The 16,910-nt window shown below is 53.0% G+C and overlaps 1 protein-coding gene across 1 annotated transcript in view; it reads right to left on the reverse strand.

Annotated features, from left to right (window-relative positions):
* The window catches only part of BMP7 (bone morphogenetic protein 7), an 89,742-nt gene that overhangs the window by 28,546 nt on the left and 44,286 nt on the right, over positions 1 to 16,910 (reverse strand). Inside the window, exon 3 of the mRNA XM_035025437.1 lies at positions 1,994 to 2,142. Within this exon, the coding sequence (XP_034881328.1) occupies positions 1,994 to 2,142 (149 nt within the window). The remainder of the gene's footprint in view (positions 1 to 1,993; positions 2,143 to 16,910) is intronic.

Raw genomic sequence — 16,910 nt, forward strand, 5'->3', positions numbered from 1 at the left:
AGAAGTTCTGGCATACAAGACGGATTGCACACTTTGTCTATAAATAATCATCTGAAAATAATAAATCTTTTCAACTTTGTGGACCACAGAGTCTCTGTCACGACTACTTAACCCTGCTGTGATAACACAAAAGCAGGCCTAGACAATACGTAAATGAGTGAGTGTGGCTGTGTACTAATAAAACTTTATTGACACCAAAACGTGAATTTCATACTATTTTACATGTCATGAGACGGTCTTCTTCTTTTGATGTTCCTCCCCCATTTAAAAATGTGAAAACTATTTTCAGCTCACAGGCCACAGAAAAACAGGATGTAGGCTGAATTTGCCCCTTTCAGGAATTTATCCCAGAGCTATACTCAAGTGGACAACGACGTGTGCACTGAGGTTTTCCACTGAAGCCGTGTTTGTAAGAGCAAAGGACCAGAAAACACCTACATGTCCTTCCCGGCGGGGGGGCGTGGATAAGTCAGGAGCAGTAATAACAACACCAATACCATTAATAACAGAAGCAACAGCCCTGGTTCAGGGCGTGTTTCCTGGGCATCGTGTCTAGACTCAGCCTCTGTTTCTCAACGCATGGCCCGGGACCAGCCGCCTCCATGGCAGCCTCCCCTCCACTCCAGACCTGTTGAATCAGAATCTGCATTTTAATGAGATGCCCGGGCGATTCCTATGCACACTAGGGCACTGTTTTAAAACTCCTTCTGTATTAATGCCCCCTACGGCCCTGTGTGTTGGAGACGAGGAGGCTCTGGAAAGTTAGGGAATTTGTCCAAAGTCACATGGCAAATGAGTGGCAGGCTACATTCACTCCGCACGTATGCGAAAACACAACAGCCCCCTAGCAAAGAGGGCAGCTCGTCCACGGCTGCAAAGGGCCAACCTTCAAGGTAAGTTGTCAGGTGGAAAAAAAAAAGCAAGGCAGACAACACCATATACACTATGTCACTACTTGCGGGAAGAATAAAATAAAAGCAAAGCAGAATCTATGTGCAGTTGTTTAAACACCCAGAGGGCATTTCTGAAAAGACAGCCAGGAACGCGGAAACAGCAGGTGCCCCCGGGATGGAAGTGAGCAGCTGAGGCGGCGGCCCCGGGGAGAGCTTCACCCTTGCACACATCTGTAACTTGCCTTTTAAGCCACTGGTAAGTATTACCTATTCTAAAGTCAGTGTGTTTCTAGTTTGGGTTTTTTTTCCTGAAAGCTGGTGTAAGGAAGAAGCTACCCACTCCAAAGCGATCTCCCACTTAATAAGAAGCATGCTTTGGGGGCAGGCGTGCGCGCAAGCAGTCCCACCCTGGTTCCCACTCGCCTTCTGGCCACCCTTGTCAGAGCAGGCGGATGCCCGGCAGAGAGTGAGTGGGAGGCCCAGGGAGACGCAGGCCAACAGTGGACTTTCCAAATATTTGGGACTCAGAACCACATCTGGGGTCACTTGGGAGGGGCTTCATGCCTTCCTTGCACCCGTGTTGTGGTCCTTAACCAGGGGCAGTTTTGCTCTGCAGGGAACATTTGGTAACATCCGGAGACATTTTTGGGAGATGCTACTGGCCCCAGTGGGTAGAGGCCAGGGCTGCTGTTAGACATCCTGCCATGCACGGGACACATGCCCTATGTGTCCAGGTTGGGGTGCCTGGGTCAGCACGTCTCAGATGGCCATGTGTTCCGCCATCACCTGGGGCCCCGGCTGAAGTGCTGGTTCTAACGTAGCAGGCCTGCATTTCCAAGAGGATGCCAACCCCGCTGGTGAGGGCCTCACTGCGCAATCAGGCCTCGCCCAACCCGGCTGCGGCCAACTGTGTAATCTTCTCTTGCAAAGGGGGTAGGTGCTACTTTGGCTTGGGATCGAAAGGCTGGACAGTGGGTACTGGCTGGTGGGGGCTGGGGGGCCCTGTTTTGATGGAAACAAGCACGAGCTTGCTGAGCTCCTATGCGAACCCAAGAGCACAGGCTGAGTCGGACCCAGGGGGGTGGTGGCCGGAGACCTACCGTCCAAGGTCTCCACGCAGAGCTGCAGGCCCAGATTGTGCCGTGGGTTGACCACCCAGTGATTGCTGGTGGCAGTGATGTCGAACACCAGCCAGCCCTCCTCCGAGGCCCAGAGGGTGCGGCTGTCCAGCAGGAACAGGTCTGACTCCCTGCAAGAGAGGAGGGGAGACACAGGCCCCAGGTCAGCAGGTCATGGCTCCATCACCCCGTCACCAGCCAGCCGCTGTTGGAGAGAAGGACCATGTGGAGTAGGGGAGGTAGGAGGAGGGCCACCAGGCCCCCAAATGTGGGTGCAGCAGAGCAAGACCCAGGCCTGGAGACCTCTTAGTAGCTGTGATGGGAAAAGGGAGTGTGTTAGTGGCATAAAGAGGTCCACACAGGGGACAAGGAGCTGCTCCGAAGCAAACTCACCCTTCACACTTGTTAGGGGGGCACACCAATGGGATAGGGGGACAGGAAGGTAGGAATTTACAGCCTCTGTGTTGCTGGGAGTCTCAGGGAACAGAAGCCCACATTTGTTAGATTACTCACCATGTGCCAGGCACCACCCCAAATATTCTACACACATCATCTCATTCAACTCTCACGACCCTACAGTGTAGGGATATTATCATCTCCACTGGCTATGGTAAGACCATGACTTGCCCCAGGTCATTTAGCCAGGAAGTTCCTGAGTTGGGGTGTGAGCTCAGGTAACTGAGCACGAGTGCAGATGCTCTTCATTTCCATGCCATGCAACTTCTTCATAAGTCCACCAAGTATTAGGAGGTGAACTCCTAGACTGACATTATTAATAGAGATAAGCCTTTAATCCTCTCTTCCTCACATTTTGCACTAGCAAAATGGGTAAAACGACAACTGATGTTGTAGTGGACGGACAATGGATGGGTAGGTGGATGGATGGAAGGGTGGATAGATGGGTGGATAGATGCATGCATGCATGGATGGATGGGTGGGTGGGTGGGTAGACAACTGGATGGATGGGTGGGTGGGCATATGGATGGATGGATGGGTGGATGGATGGATAGGTGGATGGATGGATGGGTGGGTGGATGGGTGGATGGAAGAATGGATGGGTGAATGGGTAGCTGGATGGGTGGATGGATCGGAGAGTAGATAGGTTGGTGAATTTTTACCTCTGGTAAAAGATAGCAGAATTCTAGTATACAAGGTCTCATAACATCTTGGGCAGTTTTACTTATAAACATTCAAAGTTTCAATATTTTGAGTCCTTCAATAATCAGTTAAAGGGCATCTGGGTGGCTCAGTTGGTTGGGCGACTGCCTTCGGCTCAGGTCATGATCCTGGAGTCCTGGGATCGAGTCCCGCATCGGGCTCCCTGCTCAGCGGGGAGTCTGCTTCTCCCTCTGACCTTCCTCCTTCTCATGCTCTCTGTCTCTCATTCTCTCTCTCTCAAATAAATAAATAAAATCTTTAAAAAAAATCAGTTAAAATATTTGAGCCCCCCACATTGTGCCAGACACTGGGGTACAATGGTGAACAACACCTAACCAGCCCCTGCCCTGGGGCATTGACAATCTCCATCCCATCATACCTGGAGTGATCTAATTTTCCTGGGAACTAAGGTGAATTTTCTCTGACTATTTATGGAGCACTTACCGTGTGTCAGGCTCTGGGTTGAAATGCCTGACCAGCGTTATGTCAGCACTGAGTCCTTACAACAACTCTATGAGGTGGATACCTGGGCCATTGTGCAGACCCCAAAACGGAGGCTCAGAAAGGCACAGTTGTTTGCCTGGGGTTATTAGGGGTCCCTGTGTGCTAAGACAGAGCCAAGGCAGGACTGAAGTCCAATGAGACGGCCTGTAAGCCCAAGCTTGCAACCACATATGAACACAGTTCTTCTGGACACTATCTTTGCTCAGGTGTGACTATCATCATTTCAGAGCCTTTGGCAAATCAAACTCATTGTAAAATAAGCCATGAAGACATCGGCTGGAGCCGAGGAGCAGATGCCCCCTTAGATGAGGCACGTATCTCTTGTTGGCCCCCATCCCTGATTCTCCTATCACCAGTCATCCCCATTCATCTCTGTGGCCTGGAGACTCCACGTTTGTGAGGTTGCCGAATTGTAATTCTGCTGCATGCCATAACACACTGACGTTTACCAGTCACCTTCATGTGTACAAGACTTGTGAGAAGGCACGCAGAAAATAAATCAGTAATTTTAGCCAGTGTCTCAAATCTCCTTGAACGCAGAACCCACTGGAGTTGTATGGGGAGAGTCACGGGTCCTCAGAGGGGCGTACACAGGGCTGGAGAACCAGCCTCAGATAGAGCAGGAGCCAAGGCAGGTGTGAGGATGCAGGGCTGTCTCATCAAGCGCAGCTATCGAAGGCAGGAACTTGGGTTCCATTTCTCTCTAGGCATCGCTCCATCCCAAAGCCTGAGAGCAGAGAACCTAGCTGGCTTAGTCAAGGGGGTGCCCAGCTCTTGGCCATGGGAGGGCAGGGATGGGACAGCATCACCGGGACCGCAAGATCGAAAGAGGGGTTATCCGCATCCACGTCCCTGAAAATCTCACTTTAGGTGATATTCAACAATGGCCAGAACCTGACTGAGAAAATGCTGAATTATATTACGCAATGTGTGCGAATGAACCATGACTGGGGATCTCCTAGCCAACAAAACGTAGCTGCAGCAGAAAACAGTGCGTTGTCTCCTCGCCAGCCCCTCTGAGCTCACGCCCCCCTCCAGCACGGAGAGATGACAGAAGACGGTAGAAGCAACGATGGCTTTTTAGAGCCACAGAGGATACCGAAGACCCTAACTTGGACTGTCCTGTCCCAACGGAAAAATAACGAGACGGTCTTTCGCGACCACCTCTCTTCCACTTCTTCCCTGGGCCCCTGGACAGGCAGTTCCAGAACTGGCTTGGGGGATGTCTGCACAGATTTTCAACTTACAAACAAGAGTTTCCTGCTGTCCCCGTCTCCAGTTTGCCCTGATGACTGCCCTGGCTATGGAGCGCCGCAGTCAGCAGTCCACAACAAACAACAGAGAAGAAACGCCCCTCCAAATCCAAACAGCTCCCCCGCTCAGACAGGCTCCCCGGGGCCTCGTAGGAAGCGTCCACACCACAGCACAGAAGTCGCCAACCTGGGTGGTGACTTTGCTGGAAAATGTTATTTGCAGAAAAATGTGACCAGATATCTGGATAAGCCCTTATGGGCAGTAAAACAACGAACAGTAACTTGGGGCCCTCGAACAGTGAACGTCTTGCCAGATGATACCAAACGTTCTTATTACCAGCTCGCCTTGACTTATCCCGTGAATCAGCGGGAACACACCAACTCCCCTCCCCCCAGCCTCGGTCTGGGTCTGTTCTGGGCCTGCTTGGAAGGAGCAGAGGCGCATTTGAAGGCACCGGGGCAGGAGAGCCTTGGAGAGGCGGGAAGAGCGGGATACTAAAACGGGCTTTGCTTCTGCCCCGAAGGTCTGGGCATGAGGTTGGCCCACATGAAGAGGACAATGTAGAAATGACTCTGCAACCAAGTCCACGGGGACAGGTGGGAGAGTGGGCTCTTCTAGCTGCCACCTTGAGCATCTCATTAGAGCACAATGGTTCTTACACAGGGAAGGACATCTGTGACATGTTATTTACCTTGAACACGCTGGCTTCCCTGACCCAGCCCGGGCGCAAGCAGAGGCGAGAAAGGCTCAGGGTGACGGTCCCCCAAGGAGCCCGACAGCACTCCCCCACCCTCAGCCCTGCTGGAACTCCAAGTGCTTCCCTTGCGTCAATTCTCCAGGGTCCCCAACGGTGAGACTGTTGTTCCCATTTTACAGATGAGGATGGGGGGCTCCAGGGAAGTGAAGCCAACTGTCTACGCTCAGTGACCTTGTAAGGGACAGAACCAGGCGCAGCATCGGAAGTCTGACCCCAGAACTTGAGCACGTGAGCCCTGTCACTTCCTTAACTCAGCTCTCACCAAAGGACAAGAGACACAGGAGGTGGTTGGATCCTACGTAATGCCTATTACTGTCACAATGGTGTGTGGAGCAGAGAAAATACTAGATAGGTATGAGATCTGGGGGGGGTGGGGAAGAGAGGAGAGTAGGTCGAGCCGGCTGATTCCTGGGCCTCAGTTTCCTCCTCTGTAAAATGGGAATAATGCCACCTTCTTCAGCAAGTGTGGAGACCCAAGGGAAGACCAGCTAGGCAGCAAACTCTCAAGGTTCCCTGGGGCATCTCTAGAGTTTTCCCTGGCGCACATTCCCTGCTAGATCTGTTTGGGCCCCCGTGTTATGTGACCTCCCCAAAACCCAAGAGTCAATAGTCAATAGACTACCTATCCATTCAAAGAATGTTCACTTTGACTCCAAAGTTCATCCGACAAGTATACTAGGATGTTCAGAGTCGTAGACTTTCTGCAAATAGGGCCACCCGCAATTCCTCCTACCTCGGTACCCACAGGCAGCTCTGCCATAAATCAGTGGAGTCTGTTCCCCATGTCTGAAGTCCGGGCTGACCTTGCACCTTGCTGTGACCAGTAGGACCCAGTGGAAGTGAGGCCCAGCTCTGTCCGAGGCTTAGCAGTTCCATTTTGGCTCTCTGGGAAGCTAGCCATGGATCAAGAAATCGGACTACTGTGCTATAGAGAGAGACTGCATGGCAGGGGGCAGAGACCATGGGGCAAGAGGGTCTAGCAAAGAGAGAGACAGAAACCAAGCCAGCCCCCAGCTGAGCCGCGAGCTTCATCAGTGACCACGGCAGACACCGTAGAAAGTACAAGAACCACCCAGCTGAGCCCTGCCCAAATTCCTGAGCAACAAAATGACTGTCGATTGATTACACTGTGTTGTGGGTAGTTTGTCCATCACAGAGACAGAACCCAAACCATAGTTGTACTGTTTACTGCAGAAAAACTGAAAACCATCTACTAAGAGACACGGGTAAGACATGGTGGTGTGCACAAACTTCCATATAAATCAGCACTTCTTGATGAGGGGGAGATAGGGTATCAAGCGAAAAGGTGTTATAAAACAGAATGTATAGCGTGTACATTTCCGGAGAAATACAAAATGCTAAAAAATGGTGAAAAAAAGAAATAGAAAATTTCAGCCACACAACATGCATTAAGAATTGAAATAGAGGGGCGCCTGAGTGGCTCAGTCGGTTAAGCGTCTGCCTTCGGCTCAGGTCATGATCCCGGGGTCCTGGGATCGAGCCCCGCATCGGGCTCCTTGCTCCGCGGGAAGCCTGCTTCTCCCTCTCCCACTCCCCCTGCTTGTGTTCCCTCTCTGACTGTGTCTCTCTCTGTCAAAAAAATAAATAAATGAAATCTTTAAAAAAAAAAAAAAAAGAATTGAAATAGAAATGAAAAGCCTTTCTCACCCCCCCATTCCTAAATGGCTTTGTACTCTGTTTTTACCAAAATCACCAAATTATCAACAGACAATTCCTGCCTATACAAATTGGTCAAGAAAATGGGAGAGGACAAGGTGGGAAAAGCTAGTCCACCATGGCCTCCAACAACGGACAAGGCCAATGTGAATAGACATCTCTATAAAGATATACGAATGGCCAGTGAGCCAATGAAAGGAAGGCCAGCATCATCAGCCACCAGGGACTCAGAACCACAGTAAGATAGCACTTAGCACCCACCAGGATGGCTAAAACCAAAACAGACAGTAACAAGTGTTGATGAGGATTCACAGTAACTGGGCCGCTCATACACTTCTCATGGGAATGGGAAATGGTGCAGCTGCTTTGGACAACAGTCTGGCAGTTTCCCAAAAGGAGAAACACAGAGCTACCATTTGAGGTAATTTTACTATCCAACAGAAAAATGAAAAATAGATCCACGCAAAAGCTTATACACAGATGTTCATAGCGGCATTATTCATAATAGCCCCGAAAAGCGGAAACAACTCAAATATCCATCCATTGATAAATGGATAAACAAAGTATGGTAAACCCACACAACGGGAAATTATTTGGCAGTAAGAAAGAATGAAGAACTGAAACCTGCTACTCTGTGGATGAACTCTGACATCATTATGCCGAGTAAAAGAAAGCAGACCACATACGGTGTGATTCCATTTATATGAAATGTCCAGAGAAGCAAATTTACAGAGACAGAAAGCTTAGTGGTTGCCAGTGGCTGGGAGGGGGCGCACGGGGGGAGGGTGGGTGCTAATGGGCACAGAGTTTCCTTCTGGGCTAATGAAAATGTGGAATAGTGGTGATGGTCACATAGCTCGGAATAGACTAAAACCACTGAACTGTACCCTTTACAAGGGTGAATTGTACAGTATGTGAATTATGTCTCAATAAAGCTCTTTTTTTAAATGGATAAAGCCCACTGAAGCCTAAAATACAGAACATAGAGCCATTATGCTAATAAGATGTGTTCCCCCCTCTGCACGTGGTCATCAATAGCGTCCCAATGCAGCGGCACCTTCTATTTCTGAAAGAAGCAAGATCGACGTGGGACAGCCTATTCCCATGTTCCACCCGATCTGCATTATGACCCCGGGGGAGGGGGCTGGCCCGGCTCTCAGCCCCCTTCCGTGGGTGTGGACGACGTGCCCGCTCATCCAGGCTCACAGAGGGGCCACCGAGCTGGGACGCAAACGTGGCCTCGCCTCACCTTCTCCTGCTTCTCCTGATGGAGGCAGCAGGAGCAAGACCCCGAAGGTCAACTGCTCCCTCCTGAAACCCAGGTTGCCCTGAAGCCCTGCTCTCTGTGAGGCGTGAACCGCCGGTGACCCCAGCGTCGTGGCACGGAGGGGTGTTAATATTTAACCACCAGCCTGGGAACAGGGTGGTGCTGGGGCCGGCGGCCTCCTGCTCCTGGGGACAACCCTGGGAACCAGCTGAAATCTAACCCACAGAGAGAAGCCGGAGGACCGCATGCCACCACGAGAGCTCCTTTCCAGCGCCTCACAGCCCCCCTTCCCTGGAAAGTTCCACCCCGCTGGAAAAGTGGGTATTTTTAAATCCCAACGTGGGCAGGTGGAAAGTGCTTTTTTTTTAGCCCTCTGGCTCCTTAGAAACGATTCAGAGACTGTGATCTCAAGGGCCTTCACCACGACCCACTCCCAGAGCGGGATGATCCCATGCAGGATGTGGGGTGCCACCCCCGGACCAGGGCCTCCGGGAGATCAGCACGCCACACAAATGCAGCCCCAGACAGGACAGCCCTGGAACCGGCAGACTGGCCAGCTTGGAAGTCTGAGGGTTTCTCCGGGCCAGTGCAGGAGCTACAGGAAACAGAGAGCCCAGCTGCACCCCCCCCCCACCCAGTGCCCACTGCCTCATCACTGGAGAGAGCCTCCATCCCACAGCCATGTGGGGACGATGCCTCCTCCCACCTTCTGCCAGCAGATCCCAGCGATCTGGGGTCTTAAGAGCTGAACGGGGCCTTGGAAATCTACTCCCGTGGTTTTAATTTTCGGCTCGGGAGGCCAGACCTTGTGCACGGGCCGCTGGTGGCCACATGGGGAGAGCCAATTCTGGGCCTCTGTCTTGGGTGGTATGATGGAAAACACTCTTGCCATCCTGGCCTGAGACCCAGCTCAACAGTTGTCCCCCGCCCCCGGGGTCCCTCAGACACAGCCCATCGCCTTCAGGGAGCTGGGGTTTGGAAGGGCCACATCTGGAGGCACCAGGGTCTCCGCAGGAGGTCTGGCTGGCAGCTGGGGGTCCCAGCACCAGAACACTAAGGCCTGGGCCACCAAGCTCGAGTGAGGGACATTCTCTCACCTCATCCTCCCTCCTCCAATGGTGTACGTGAGGTCACGACCCCCACTTTATAGACGAGACAGTGGAGGTGCAGATGAGTTAAGAAAGTGTCCTCAGCCAGTGAACGGCAGGCCCCAGACAGGAAGCCACACGGGGCCAGCCTTCCCATTGGGACCCCCAGCCAGGAGTCCTCCCAGGGGTTAGAGGACGTGGAGAGAATCCAGGAGAATGTGGCTAGCTCCTTGCCAAGTGACCCCCATCAAAGAAAGAGAAATGAATTTCAGATTATGTGGTGGGCAGAATAACACGTGTGCATGCGTTTCACGCACGCATGTGCACACACACACACACACACCCCCCAGAATTCCACATCCTAATCCCCAGAACCTGTGACTTGTCGAGGCAAGAGGGCCCTGCAGATGCGATTTAGGTGGCGCCCTGTCATCACCAGGGTCCCTGTAAGGCAAAGAGAGTGACAGAGACAGAGGTGTGAGCATAGAAGCAGAGTCACAGGGAAGTGACTGCTAGCCATGGAGGGCATGAGCCAAGGAATGGGGGTGGCATCTGGAAGCTGGAAAAGACAAGGCAACGACGGATTCTCCCCTGGAGCATCCAAAAGGGGCTCAGCCCTGACACACCTTCAGATGAACTCAGTGAGATCCATCTAGAACTTCCGACCTCCACAGACATAACATAGCAAATGCGTGCTCTGTCAAGCCACAAAATTTGTGATTTGTCACAAAAGCCATAAGAACGGATGGAGTTCCACTCCTGAAACCAACCCTGAACACCCCTAGGTCCCAGGCACTCTGTGAGCAGCCAGAGATGGAGCTCTGACTCCAGATGAGCTGAACGCATCACACAGTGAAGGCTATTAGACCCCGATCCGGGGGCATGAGGTGAGGAAGGAGTCCTCCGGGGCGGCAGAGGAAGGAAAAGCACTCAAGTGTCTCCTGAGGCAGGTCAGAGGGATGGGCAGAGTTAATGAAGCCAGGAGGGCAGGAAGGGCATTCCCGCAGAGTGTGCAAAGCAAATGAGAGAGGCGAGGGGAGCCTGCAGCCATGGGAAGGTTCTGGGCCGAAGCACAGCTGGGAAGAGTCTCCAGCAGGGGTAACCTGCAGACTCCCCTCCCTCTCCCCTGCTCTGACCCTCACCCCCACCCTCTGGCTCTCTGGAACACTGCAGGGCTGGGCGCTTTAAAACTCTGCACACTGTGAATTGCTGCGGGGCCTGGAGAACATGCCCCAGAAGACAGAGAGCAAGAGTGAGTGCGGTGGGGAAGCCCCAGCTTTCCCGGGCTGACGTGACGTCACGGAGGGGGAGCAGGCATGCTGCTACTCAGCTCAGGATGAGTCAGGCTGGGAAGCCAGCAGCCCCCGTGCACCTGGAGTCCGACCAGCACGCAAACACCAGGCCCGCAGGGGAGCCGGGAATGAGATCAAAGGGCCCACGGAGGAAGTCGGGTGTAGTGCTGTGGGGAGTGCCCCTCCAGAGCCCCAGGCTGGGGAGGACCCAGCCCAGGTCCCCAGCACCCCACCTGGGGCTCCAGGAATGCCATGCCCTCTACCAAGTCACCCGAACAGGCCCTGGCATCCCTGGAACAGGAAGATGAAGTCGGGGAGGTCCAAGGCTTTTTTTAAACACACTTTCTTTAAGACTACGCATATCCAGGAAGGCTAAAATTAAGTCATTTGGGAGGAAGGTGGAAAAACACACAAAGAAGCATGATACCCTCCACCCACGGCCAGAGCATGAGTCGCCAGCCCACGGTTTCCCCACCCCAGGACCATCTGTCTGTCTGCCTCTCTCTCTCTCCCTCCCTCCTCCCTTCCCACCCCTGCCCTTCACCTGGGCATTCACAGGATGGTCAACAACACTCCTGCCCACAGTCCAGGAGGCCCCTGTTGTCAAAAGTCAGGAAGCAAATCAGCAGCCATTAAGGTCAGGGCCTCAGTTTCCCCATCTGCAAGAGGAAGGGTTTGGAGTTTACCAAGTTCTCAAGAACTGCCTCCATTAATCGAATACCCAAGAGAGGAAAATGAGAGGGTCAAAAATCAAAAGGCTCTGTATTCAAATAAGGGTAGAATGCACCACATCACTGCTCCTTGAGATATTTCATAATGTGCATTAGCTCTTTAACAGCTCTGAGAAGTCCTGCTGCAAAGAAATGTCTACTCTGGCTTTGGCATGTGATAAAGAGGCTCTCAAACATGTGTGTACACATGGGTCATGGGGGCACGAGGTGGACAAGGAGGAGCACAGCTAAAAATAGAAGGTTCTCCCCTATCGGGGATACAGCAACCAGCAGGAGAAAACAATCAGGAGGTCTGAGTGGAGCCCAGGATCCTCCTTGTGAAGAAGCCTCCAGGTTGGTCCTTGGGTCACACTTTGGGTGGGCAGGGACGTGGGCATTATAACACAAGGCTTTGGGTCTTAGGAAAGTTAAATCCTAGTGGAGTGACCCTGGGCAAGCCAACTTCTGTCCTTCAGGTTCTTTTATTTATAAAGTGGGTTAACTATGAGGATTGTTCTCAAAATGGTTTAAATGGGATGATACAGTCATGAGGCCAAGCCGGTGTCCAAGGCTCATGGCTCCAGGTTGGAGCAGACCTCAAAGTCAATGTGAACCTCTGCCCCCCCTCCAGATTTAAGCTACTCCAGCCCCAAAGCAAGGAGCTCACAACAAAGTTCTGACCCTCACTCAAGATGCAACGATCTTAGAGCAGGCCTGGCTCATGACGCCAGGAGCGCTTGCTCATTCACGATACCTGAGAGGCAGCTGCTGTGGTCCCTATCCACAGGTGGGAGGCTGGGGCTCAGGGAAGCCAGCAATGCTTCTGGTGGTGAAGGACCCCAAGGGGTCCCACTCCCACCCTCCCTGACCCGCCCTCCCCTGTCCCCAGGAACCTGCGAGGCCTTGAGGCCTTTCAGAGCCTCCTATCTGAGTAGATAACTGCCCTGCCTTCAAGCCGTTATTAGCTCTTAGAATAAAAAGCCCAAACTCCCTAACGTGTTCCCCCTGCCTCCCTGACACCCCCCGTCACCCCACATTCCTCCTGCCGGCCCCCCTTCAGGCTCTCGTCTGTGCAGGGCCGCAGCCAACCAGAGTTGCCACCTGCTACATTGTTCCCGGTCTTTTCATCTCCATCACACCTGTTCCTCCTTGAGCGCCCCAGGGAAGCTTCCAGCAACACCCTGAGGGGCACGTTGTCCTTAGACACGCTCCGAGCCTCTCCTTTCCAGCGCTCAGGCTGGTGTTTAAATTTGTTTGCAGAGTTCTTTGGGTTTTCCTCTTGCCCAACCAGATTCTGAGCTCCTAGGGCCACAAGAGCGAGGCCTGCTTTGCCGGCCGCTGGGGTAGCCCCAGCCCCTAGCACACAGCATGGCACACAGTAGGTCTCCAATACCTGCTGAGCGAACGTGCTGGCACCTTCAGACCACTGCCACCAGCCCAGGGGGGGCTCCGGATCACGTTCTATCGTCTGTGTTAGTTAAAGGGCAAAAGCGAATGCTTTTGTTTTTCAAATGACGCTAGTGTTTCCAGCAGTGGATTCACCCCCAGTTCCCGGGGCCTCGGCCCACTGCTCCCTCCTACCCCAGTGCCCCCTGGGGGTGCCTGGCCCTACCACCGGTCAGTCCCAGGCCCCGCACAGCCCACTCTCCCGGGCTGCCTGTGTCCTCGGGGGGCTGCCGGCTGGCCCGAGCAGACCCCCGCGGGAAGCTGCTGGGGACGCGGGCTTCACCTCCTCCACGCCTGCACCCTCAGCAGCAGGATCAGCTCCTTTATCGGTATGTGTCCGGGGGGACCAGGAGGACACGGACGGCCAGGAAGCCGCAGCTGGGAAGAAAGCCAACGGCAGATTTACTTTGGGACCCGACTCTTGTTCCCCTTTGCTTCCAGTTTCCAGGGTTTGGGCTCCCGAGTTTCCGGAAACTGGAGGCCCTGTCACTCGGTTCAACCGAGGCACAAAGCACATCGACACCAAATGACAAGGGGTAGGCCGCGGGGGGGACGTCAGCCGGGGGGGGGGGGGGGGGGGGGGGGGGGCAGAGAAACTGGGCCTGCTGGGGAGCGCCGTGGGGCTTCGGAGGTGGCTCTGGAAACCCAATGGGGGGTGGCTGCGTGCATCTGGCTTCGTGGAGGCGGGCGGGCGAGGCGCCACGGACGGCAGACTCATCTTCTGAGCCTTTCCCTGGTTGCCCCGTTTCCTCCAGCGCCAGACCAAAATAGAATGAGGTCAATGCTGCCTCTTCCACGCACACTCAAGGAATAAACAAACCAACACAAACACAGCTTTCATGCTGGGTCATCTTCCCTACCTTTCTTTCTTTCTTTCTTCCTTTTTTTTTTTTTTTTTTTTTTTAAAGAACCACAGGCTGTTTTAAGATTCCAAACCCAGAGGCGGAAAAGTCAAGTGAAGCAGGCAGTGGACGGAGAAGGGAGGTGAGCCTTGCAGCTGGGTTTGCGGAAGAAACAAGGATCATGATCGCCAAGGTCAAGGTTTTCAGAAACAAAGGTCAGATCAGAGCGCCTCGATGCAGAGTGGGGCGGGGTGTCTCGGACTTCACTCTGACCGCGGGTCCTTCAACGGAAGAGCGGTGGCCAGAGGGAAGGCTGAGGAGACAGCTCGCTGGGCCTCACGCCACCGAGCCCCCTGATGGCGCTGCCAGCTGGGCACCCCGTCGTATCTTCCGTCGTATTTTGGGGACCCCCCAGAGGCAGATCCTGAGTCAAGGACTTAAATGCAAGTAGCCTGAGAGGTGCCCCCCACCCCGCCCCGGGAACCACCTACTTGAGGGAGAATGCGAGGCAGGGATGGAAAAAAGCCCAAACAGGACACTGTGCATCTGGGGCTCACACCCTCTGGGTCCCCAGGACGCAGCATGAACACCACTCCACGCGGTGCTTCCCAAGGTGACAGGAAGCTGCAGGATTTATCTACCAGTCCCTGACTGCCAGCAGCGGAGGGCTGCTCCCGGGAGCCTTGGCTCCTCCACGGGCTGCAGACATTCCCAGGGTCAGAGAAGACCCTCGGGCAGGAGAGGTCAGTGCCGGGCGGAAGCATCCGGGTCTGCGGCCACCTCACTGAGGAGGGACGGAGGCTCTGTCTGAGGCCACAGCTGGCGAGGCCAACACGGCAGGAGTCATCCCCCTCCGAGGTGGCCAACAGGGGCTGGAGGAGAAAGACTCAGGGCAGGGACAACCACTCAAGACACCCATGGCCATGGGCCAGCGCAAGAAGACAGTGATGAAGAGGAAGGAAGCAGCTCCCTTTATTGCCCAGGAAGCAAGACTGTGGGGGTCACAGGTTCTCCTGGGAATTCAGGGTCTGGAGATGCACCCCAGGCCCTCTGATGGGAAAGGGATCTGAAGCAGGACTCTGTTAGCAAAAGCTTTCCAAGGAGAATCCCCATTTCCTTTCCTTTGACAATAGGTTTCTCTGGAGGCTCCTGGTTCTGACTCTGAGTCCTATCTGCCTCACAAACCACCCTGCCCTCCCTACTCCACGCCCCCCACCCATGGGCCCAATCCCTGAGTCAAAGGTTGAGTGCAAATCCCCAACCTCATGACATTGAGGGGAAAAAAGAAGTCTGCTTTTGGACCTAGGTATCATCTTTCAAGAGTCCTTAATTAGGCCCTAAAGAAGAGTCAGAAAAAGAAATCCTATTCCTTAAAAGGCTCTTATAATCTAGTCTTCACTCAAGAAGCAAAACTGTTTGCTCTGTGCCAGGCACTGGAAGGATGGTCGTTGAAAGCCCCAAAAGTTACAAGGTGCTTCAGGCTGAGGATCTAGTGATCTTGACTCCCAGCTGTCCAGGTTCAAAAGACAGTGAGACCGTGCCATGATGGGGGTCTGAGCTAGATTTTAAAGTAGGCAAGGTTGTGGGGGCACCTGGCTGGCCCATTCAGAGGGAGCACAAGGCTCTCGATCTCGGGGTTATGAGTTTGAGCCCCACACCGGGTGTAGCCATGACTGAAATAAATAAACTTAAAAAATAAACGACAAAGAAAATATAAAACTACAAAAAGAGTCAGATTTAAAAAAATCATACTAATAAAGTAGGTAGGGTTGAGACAGACTAGCAGTAGAGGGAAAGGGTTATGTACAAACACTCTGTGAAAAGCTGATTGAAGGGCAAGGTCATCAAAAACAAGCGAAGTCTAAGAAACTCATAGGAAGAGGTGCCTTAGGGGACACGACAAGGAAAAGTCATGTGGCGTCCCGGATGGGATCCTGCCAACAGAAGAAAGACATGAGGGTAAAAACAAAAGGAATCTGGATAGATTACTGACCTGAGCTAATGATAATAATGCGTCAACGTGGGATCATTTTTTATAGCAAATGCACCATACTAATGTCAGATGCTAATGGGGGAAGCCAGGTACAGTGAGTATGGGAATTCTCTACTATCTTCTCAGTTTCTCTATGTCTAAAACTTCTAAAAAAAAGTCTCATAATAAAAAGTAAGTTATATTTTTTCAAAAAGTTGGTTTGGGGGTATAAGTGTGAGAATCAAACTGGAGTAGACTGGACAAACAGGGAGATGGGCTAGAAAACACGATGTGTCCAGAGCAAAGGGGTATGCAAATGCCAACCCGGCCACACCAGAGGGCATGTGTGTATGTGTGTGCATGCATCAATGTGTGTGTATATGTTGTGTTTTGTGTGTCTGTGTGCACGTCTGTGTGCATCTGTGGATGGGTGTGCGTGTGTGCATCTGTGTGTGTGCCTGTGTGTGCGTGTGTGCATGTGCGTGCATGCCTATGTGCATGTGTGTGCGTGCCTGTGTGAGTGTGCATGTGCACACCTGTGTGTGCATGTGTGTGCGCACGCCTGTGTGCGTGTGCGTGCATGTGTGTGTGCGTGCCTGTGTGTTTGCATGTGTGTGTGCGCATGCATGCCTGTGTGCGTATGTGCATGCCTGTGTGCGTGTGCGTGCATGTGTGTGCGCATGCATGCCTGTGTGTGCATGTATGTGTACATGCCTGTGTGTGTGCGTGCCTGTGTGTGCATGTGCATCTGTGTGTGCCTGTGTGTGTGAATGCCTGTGTGTGCGTGTGTGTGCATGTGTATGTGCACACCTGTGTGTGCCTGTGTGTGTGTGCATGCCTGTGTGTGTGCATCTCTGTGTGTACATGCCTGTGTGTGTGCATTCCTGTGTGTGTGCATTCCTGTGTGTGCATCCGTGTGTGCATGCCTCTGT

This window comes from Mirounga leonina, unplaced genomic scaffold, assembly GCF_011800145.1.
Source record: "Mirounga leonina isolate KUSES-001 unplaced genomic scaffold, KU_Mleo_1.0 Mir_195, whole genome shotgun sequence".
In the NCBI taxonomy this organism is placed as follows: Eukaryota; Metazoa; Chordata; class Mammalia; order Carnivora; family Phocidae; genus Mirounga; species Mirounga leonina.